Here is a 9,096-nt window from a genome sequence, read left to right as displayed (position 1 = left end):
TAGTAATGTCCATGATTTGCCCAACCCTAACAATTGTGAGGACAAGGGAGCATAGTTGTCAAGGCGTCGCCTAGACAACGCCTTGTCCAGCTGATTTGCCTGGAGCCTAGGCGACTGTCGCCTTGTTGCACTGTATGCTGCCTTATATTTTTTGCCCTTATTTCTGAAGAAGTAAATGTTTTTATATTTTGTTATTTCATTTACTTTGTAATTTCATTTACTTAAGATATTATTCACAAATAAGCAAATACCTCCTATTTGAATCCTATAAAAATAGTTTAAAAATCAAATTCCAAAATGATAAAAAGTCAACCCCCCGGCTAAAAACAAAAACTGGATTTTTTGTTGGAGGGCGATTTTCAACTTTCGAATGCTAAAGTTTTTCTCAATTCTGAAAATTTGATAAATCTTATCATAGTAGAACATTACTAACAACCAAAAGTCCAGTAAAATAATCTTTTGTTTTGATGTCAATAAAAGTATTTACATTCAGACGATTTAACAGCATTCACAAACTTTAAAATAAGTTTGACCGAAACATAACTTTGTCATAACAACTCAAATTTAAGTAATCTTAGGCTTGTTGGAAAGCTAGTTTTGTGTTATACCTAATACAGAAAGTCTCATATAAAAATAAAATTATTTGACCAATAATACTTATTATAGAAGAAGAGCATTTCTCTAAATGTCAATAAGTCGTGTTGATTTTTTATGACTTGATGTGAGTGTGACTATGTTGATTTTTATGGCTTGATGTTGCTTAATGTTGATTGGTTTTTTATGTCATCGGGTATATATTATAACATACAAAACAAATTTAGAAAATATGGGAAATAAAAAATAACACATGGGCGATTTGATCGCCATGGCAATGCCATTGCGGGCGATTCACCGCCAAATCAATTAGCCACCCCTCCACTGCCTAGGGTCGCCATGACAACTATGCAAGGAAGCAGACAAGATCAACAGAGGGAGAGACACCGGCTTTGGAGACCCGGTATGTTGCATCTTGTTTGGTGTTCATTGATTCAATATGAAAATTAGCAAATTATTTCTAATAAATAACCTATAAAGGCTTACGACTAATTTAAATATATATGTGAAGCCAAGGAAGAAGTCAAACCAGATGACTCTCGCGTCGATTGAGCTTGCACCTGTGCCTGAGCTTGATACGCTTGTGCAGCAACAATTGCCTGAGCAGCAGCCATTGCAGCAGCAGCAGGACTCAAAGTTCCCATGTTGGTTGTCGTATTCACCAATGTCGACAGCAAATTTTGGGGTGGGTGATTTAACTTACAGTCAGTTTTCACACATCGCCCCGCCAGATATTCCTGACAAACTTCTCCAAGGGATGCTAAGCCAGGCAACAGTGCACCTCCTGAAGGACCAGTACCAATTCCTTGGATCATTCCAGCTAATCCAAGAGGTCCCGATACAGATCCTGAATAATTCGGCATGTTGGGCATTGTCTGGTTAACAAGATTGGGGTATGGGGCAGAAGTTGGCATAGCCAGCAAACTTCCAGTAGTGCCGTGGCTGAAGAACACAGGAAAGGGACTTCCCATTATGGAATTCCCATAACACTCAACGTGCACCATGTAATTGCCTCTCTTAGGAACGACATAAGTTACAGTATAACTCCCATCTCCCTGATCCTTCACCATCCCTTCCTGATCAGAACCTCCAACACCAACCCCAGGGGAGATCTTGACTTTAAGGTGAGCACCTCCATTGGGTATCTTCCTACCATCAATGTCCTTAGTCACAACGACAAAAGACGAAGGAGCACCAGCAGTACCACCAGCAATCCCAGCACCAGCGGCAGTGCATTTGGCAGGATCAACAGGCCCAATAGGCTTGTTAGCCACTTCTTCGAACTCTTCTGCCTCACTATCCGAAGAAGCAGACTCTTTCTCCATCTTCTTCTCAACATCCTTGAAGGTGGCCTCAAAAGCAGCTTTGGCAGCCGCATCTTTCTCAGCATCACTCTTCAACTTCGCCTCTTCCGCCTGCTTCATCCATATTGGTTTGGCAACCACACTACGATCAGCCATTAGTCCCACCACCACCACCAACAACCACAACAACACCAACAACAACCCGAAGAAAAAGAAAATCTTCCAAAAATCCCCTACCCTTTCAGACACAGCCAAAGTCGAGTAATCTAAAATTTCCGAACCTTCAAAGGATCAATGAAAGCAAGCTTCCCTCCATCTGCAACTCGCCACCAACCAGATCTACAATGCTAGAAGCTAACGAATCCTAATTTTGATGCGAAATTGTAGGGACCCTTGTAAGAAAAGTGTATGCCGATGTAGAACCTTGAGGGCAATCGGAATCCCCACATTAGGGCTTCTTTTGAGGCACTCTCTCTCTCTCTGTGGATAGCTGTTGGATACGTATACAAAGACAGGACAAGAATCTGCGAAGGAGAAGGCGAAGGCCAAAAGGCTTCGGTTTCCAGTCTCCACGGGTCTAATTACTTTCCATGGAAAGATTTTTGGAAGAAAAAAAAACCCTAGAATCGTTGAGTTCTCAGATCTAAGGGTGATTTTAGGAACCGATTCCACTCAAATCAAAATCAATAAATATCGATTATCTAATCCCTACCGCATTGACCTTGGTCAATTGCAATAATATGTAAAAATTAGACAATCCTAGTACCAAAAAGAAAAATTTAAGCCCCACAAACTGTTACAAACTTACAATCATGCCCTCAAACAATTGTTTGAGAAATCGGAATAAGATTGTTGATCTGTTCAAATTGGCTGATACTATTTATGATTTTGGCTGATTATTGTTTTAAATACAGGAGTAGGTAATGGATCCGGTCATATCAACAATCGATCGCTCTAGTTTGATTCCATCATATGGTTGGACACATGGGAGTCTATCGATTGTCAGACAACAGAAACTTAGTCAACTTGCAGAACCTTCCGAAATCCAAAAGAACAAAGGGGAAGTTAGAGAAGGATAGCCAAATAAAGGGGGGGAGATTGGGAGGGAGGAGGAAGAGGGGTCCATATCGGTTCCACTATCACCATGGTAATCTATGTCATGTTCAACTGTGTCTCTGATTAACCAAGACTGAAGAGCTTGACCTTGATCTAGCCTATCGTCTAAATCTCATGCTCGAAACTAATCTCATGGCAATGGCCTACTATTTGCGAGTGATGTTGGCCGAAACTACCATGTATGTGTGAGATATGATTATGTGATGTCCTTCTACCCTTTCTATTTCTTCCAAGCCACTCGATAGAAGTTGGGACATCAACCTACTGATGACCAAGTTAAAATTATGGAGTGTAGACACCTCATTTTGTCATCTTATTGACATGCATAGCAATAATGATTGTTGCCCTTTAGATAACGTGTAAGGGTCTATTTTAGATTTAGAGATCTTGCATAATTCCCAAGTAATGTTTTGAGCCATCTCAAAATTACCGAGAGAGATGACCTTGTAAAATAACCATAATATTCTTAGGAAGATTGACAGGGACAAAGTTGGTTCAAACGGAATTAAATTTAGTCAAAACTTCATGATTAGGTTACTTTCTATAATACCCCTCCCTATTTCCAATTTAAATGGGTTTTCTGTTTTCTTTTGCAAAAGTCTTATGTGATTCAGCTTAGGGACCTAATCCAAACCATTGTGTAATACCCTTCCCTATTTCCAATTTACATGTTTGTGATGGTAATATATATATATATATATATAATATTTTTATATGTAATTATAGATATCAATGTCATTAATGGGAACAAACAAGATAGTAGTTGGAATGGTTTGAAAATATGACAAAAAAAGACAAAGGGGAGTTAAAGATGAGAGATTTTTTGGGATGGGATGACATGTATGTATGACATTGCACAAAAGGGAGTAATATAATATATAAAGATTAATTTCACTGCACAAAAGGGGGGGCTTGTCTATTGTCGGTGGAGAAGAAAATGAGAGGAAGTGTGAGATAAAGTTGGGTGAGACCTACCAATCCTTTCACCATTAACTCACCTTCCTCATTTGTTAGCTAAGAGATAAAGAAGAAAATCAAGAAAAGAAGAAGATAAGAGAAGAGAAAGGGGGAGGAATCCTCACGTACTAAAGGAGAGAGAGAGAGAGAGAGAGTGATGGATAGAGAGAGTGAGAGAGATATGGACATGAGAAAGGAATAGGTGGAGAGAGAAAGGGAAAGGGATAGTAGAGGTTTTTTTGTAAAGGGAGGGTGTGCATACAAATCTTTCAATAAGAAAGAAAGGAAAGAAAAGAAGGGAAAGGAAAGAAGAGAGTTAAGAGGGAGATGGACTATTGGGGTGGCTGTGACTTTCTCAAATTCAGGTAAAGAAAGTCGAGGAAAGGAGGAGGAGAGAAGGACTCCAACGATTATGGTGGAGGAAGAGCTTCTCAATTGAACTTTGAGAAAAGAAAGAGGAAGTGGAGGTGAGGTTTTTAGCTTTTCAAACCTTAGTTCTTCCATGGTTACATGAGTTTTAAAAGAAAGAGAAGGAGAGAGAGAGAGAGAGAGAAGTAAGTTGGAAGAGGGAGCTACTGCCAAGGCCAAATTGCAGCCCAACCTCATGGCTTGCTACTGTCCAGCTGAGGTTTTGGCTTCTCCTCCCCTATTTTGGTATTTTTAAATCAACTTTGTTTAGTATAATTATGAAAAAGATTGGAAGCAACTATAGTTGGAATCCCACTGTTATTTAACTTTTAAAAGGGCATTATCTGAATGAGTTCAAAAGAGGAACCTACTTTAAAGAAATTGAAATATACATGGAACCTAGGACACTAAAGCTGATTTGATTATACTGGAAGTCTTCTAAGAGACCAACTCCGATGGTAAAAAGTAAAGAAAAAGAAACAAAAGAAATGGGAAGGCTATGGCTACGTATATATGAAATGATTGTGTAACATGGCCCTATTAAAGTCTTACTAAGATTACTAGTATGGATTTGTCATAATCATTAGAGAACATAGTGGACCATGATCTAATAAGTTAACTACCCACTATCTTAGTCAATATTTGTTGATTAAAGTACTATGAAGAGTCGATTACGTACCATGGACTGTTGTGTAATATGAAAGTTTGATCATTAGAGGAATTCTTGAATTCCAAGAGTACTCAGTCAGCCTATACGCACTTTACCAAAACGGCCATACCTTTTTTTTATAAAATAGTAAATGACATTCCGTATTTTTTGTAAGAAAATAGACTCATAGATATTTCTATCCATATAGGGCACGGATACTATTTCCTTCGGAATTGGTTCAGGTTTGACACGAAAGTTACCTAAAAACAGAGGACTGCAATTACTATTTTCAGCTTCAGTCTTTTGGCATAGTCTTGTGGACCTAGTTTGGGTCGTTAGGCCATTTAGAAATGCTCCCACATCAATCAGAGATTAAGAAACCTATGTAAAAGCCTAAGTATTGATTTGGTTGGATGGTGAGTTTAAAGTAAAAGGATCAAGTCCGGCAGTCGATAGCATATATAACAAACTGAAAGCTTAAGTTTAGGAGTGATTACATACTTGAGTCATTAAGTTTGAAGTAATAAATTCTTATGTAGGTGATACAATTGCCAGAGAACGTTAGCAGAAAGTGGTTCTCACAATAATTTTTGGACATCATCTACAGGTGAGGGGAATTCGGCCATATCCTTGCATGTTTTGCTATTTACAGTATATATATATGTATGTCATTGCCTCTAAGATCTGTTTTATGTTTTTATATGTATCAAAATATTATTTTCATGATTTTCTTTATAAGTGTGAGGCATGATAGACATAAGATAAAATTAAGGCGTAAAATGGACCGAAGCTAAAAGTTGTCAAAGTCCTTTCCAACAGAAGAACTGAGAAGGATAATGGGGTCTTTTAATGCCCACCTTGCTGGTATGGGACAGTCAGGGGAGGACCAATAAGGGCTCCATCAATATCCCGCTCCACCCAAATGTTGAAATTGACAGTGACAACTGGATGCCGAAGTTGGTAAGCAAGACAGCAAAGAATAAAAAAAAGAAAAGAAAAGATTAAAGATACACTCTCAAGACATGACCTAGATCCTTTGAGCTAAAGAGCAAGAAAAGGGCAAGGCATTGAGAGAGAAGCTTGTGGGATGAATTCTCAAGACAAGGCCCAGATCCTTTGAGCTCAAGAGCAAGACAAGGGCGAGGCGTTGAGGGAAAACATCCTACCCAAAAGTAAGCAAGTAAAGGTAAAAGAATAAGAAAAAGAGTAAGAAAGAAAAGATAGGTTAAAGAGGAAAAAGGATAATGTTGAGGTTGATAATTATTTGATTTTGAATGCCATGCATGTCAGTATATGTATGATCAGATATATTATATTTTCAGATTTATGCATTGACAAAAGTAGCACGTGATTTGTATGATGTTTCTTTAGTCATACATGTTTTACTTCATGATATGATTGTGTTTTCCTCACTAAGCTAGTTGAGCTTACCCCATGATATATAACTATTTTACAGAGCCAAAACATGTGCCATGTCGTTGTGCACAATGTGTATTTGGTGATAGATGTGCTGATTTTCCTTCCTCCAAGGAATAATTTGAAGATATAACTATTCCAGACTTTGCTAGACTTTTTGAAAGAATATTGGAATAACTTTACAATGGATTGCAGTACGTTTCATGTATTTGATAGATATAGACATATTAAAACTGTTAATGTGTAATGAAGTTACAAGTATGACAACTTAGCTTCCGCTGTAGAAATTTTGATATGTTTTCAGATTAGTTTCCGCTGCGTATATGTGTTTGGATAAAAGAATTGTAAGATTATGCCGTTATTTAACTGTGGCCCGCGAGGGCCGGCACCCATATCTTACCCGGATTTGGGGGCATTACACTTTCATCATTGAAAAAAAAATCTCTGTATTAATAAATGGTTTAAAAATGAGTTCATTGCCATTATTTTATAAAATATTCTATTTTTAGCCCATACAGGTTCCATTTCCAAATAAATTTTTAAAATACTTTAACTAAATTGGTATACAATTTATGCTTAGAATATGTTTTGAAATTCCTTTTGAATCACCTAATTTGGAGTTGGGTTTAAAAGTTATAGATTTCCAAAGATTTTAAGGAATTTAAGTAATAAGGATCAAATTGAGTCGAACTGATTCAAACTCGGACCGTGTTGGACAAGAGGACAACACAAAAATCTGCATTAATGCCTAAAGGAATTTCATCAGCGTGACAGGTTCACATGTCAACATTGTGATCTATGTCATTGATACGCTTGCGACATCAATGTTGTTATTGTAATCTGAAGTAAAAATAAATAAATAAATAAGCTAGACAGGATGATCAAAATAGTGAGACCTGAATAAAGGCGGTGAAAACTACAATAAACATATGAACTTGAGCCAAAATTTAGGCCCGTTCATAAAATTCCTCAAATCCAATTGTAGTACTCCTCAAAATATGAGACCTGGTACTCTTGAACATCTAGGTGTTTTTGAAAAAATGCAATAGTACACTTATGGATATAGTACAAAGCATGATGAGCAATTATGTGTTGCACAAATTGTTGTAGGGTGAAGCATTAAAGACAAGTTGTGTATATCATAATCCAAGTTTTCAGTAAATCACTCCCCAAAACTATTTTGAGTTGTAGATGGACAAAAAAACTAGTTTACGATACCTACACAAAAAGGGTTATGCATCCAAAGTCAAGTTGTATTATCCACATGAAAGAAAAACTTATCTTTAAGATCTTAAGTTGATACTGCATTGGTTAGTATCAAAGGTTAAAGGGCTAAAAGTTTTACACACCTTGTCACAGCACCAGGATCGTTTAAACTCAAATTGTTAGATTCTTAAGAAATGACGACATTAGTGGGAGTGGTGAATCGCAAAATATGGTATTTGAAGAATGTCGAATATCAATTCTGATATTTATACATTTAGAAAGTATTGTTGATCGTCCCACAAATCATTGTCAATATGATTTGATTGAACAACAAATTATTAGGAATACACTATTAAATGAAGAATTCGTCACCATGGAGAATGTTTTAGACATACCTCAACTGGATGAATTGAGAAAATCTTACAAAAATTAGTAGATTTGTTTATGTAGAATGATTGAATTTCCTATTTCCAAGAATTAGAGTTTGATATAGGGATTAAAAACTACCTAATAAAAATTTCACAAGCTATGAACGACAATGACTCTGATAAATGATTTAATGACATAAAAAATGAAATAAAATTCATAAGAGATAATGATATTTAGAGATAATCTCTTCATGGAAAAGAAAAGCGGTAGTTACCCCCTTAAAAAATATTTGGTTGGTGATTATCATCTGGCACCGTTGCCGGGGAGACAGTTCCATGTTATTATTCTCTTTCTTTTGGTAAATCAAAGTGCTTTGTTTCCTTTGTTTTGTTTTTGTTTTTCTTTTGTTGAATTCCTGAGAAGAAAAACTTGCAATAATAGTTGTATAGTGGAGGTTGCCAAGCCTCACAGTATGATAAAGACAAGTTTCGCGCTGTAGAAGTATCTCAGGAATTGACCTGAGCAACCCCGGATCCCAGCCGATAAGCTCACCAAAAAATAAATAAATAAATAAATAATCCATAAAAATAATTCCTTTTTCTTTTTCTTTCATTCCAATAATTCAAGCTCTTAGCAAGAGTGGAAATATAAACATATAGTTGTCCCCACTCTACTGTAAAATCCCCATGATCCAATTGTAGGTGGATCTGAAGACTATATGGATCCCTAGTTGTCAACCTAAGGGTAACCTTACAGCTTTGGACTCATTGTTTAAATTATTGAGAGGTCATATCAATTGACCAATATTTCACCTTCTATTTTAGTTGTAATTAATTAATTTTTCAGAGACCACAATTTTGCCTCAGGTGGTCAGTGCATGAGTTTGTGGACCTGTGATTCTACCAATCGTTTAGTAAGAGTACATATTTTAAGAATGACAGAACAACCTAAGCTTACTTTAAAGGATAGATTCTACTCAGCCAAGGCAAGCCAACCTTCTTGCATTAGATTACCAGCTGCCACGGGGAACAACTATAAGCTTAAAACTCAATTCATCACTATGTTACTCCACTTCCA

General features: G+C 36.8%; 1 protein-coding gene across 1 annotated transcript; it reads right to left on the bottom strand.

The window, feature by feature from the left end:
* Positions 1–1,082: 1,082 nt before the first annotated feature.
* Positions 1,083–2,478, bottom strand: LOC122077869. The gene has a single exon (XM_042643767.1). The coding sequence runs from the start codon at positions 2,052–2,054 to the stop codon at positions 1,083–1,085; it is 972 nt and encodes a 323-aa protein (XP_042499701.1). The 5' UTR covers positions 2,055–2,478.
* Between the last annotated feature and the right edge of the window lie 6,618 nt (positions 2,479–9,096).

Source organism: Macadamia integrifolia, chromosome 5 (assembly GCF_013358625.1).
Source record: "Macadamia integrifolia cultivar HAES 741 chromosome 5, SCU_Mint_v3, whole genome shotgun sequence".
Taxonomy (NCBI): Eukaryota; Viridiplantae; Streptophyta; class Magnoliopsida; order Proteales; family Proteaceae; genus Macadamia; species Macadamia integrifolia.
The sequence above is the reverse complement of the archived record's forward strand: the minus strand, read 5'-3'. Positions and strand labels throughout refer to the sequence as shown.

Coding starts and splice junctions, on each gene's coding strand:
- LOC122077869 (XM_042643767.1), bottom strand. CDS start 2,054: ATGGCTGATCGTAGTGTGGTTGCCAAACCAATATGGATGAAGCAGGCG.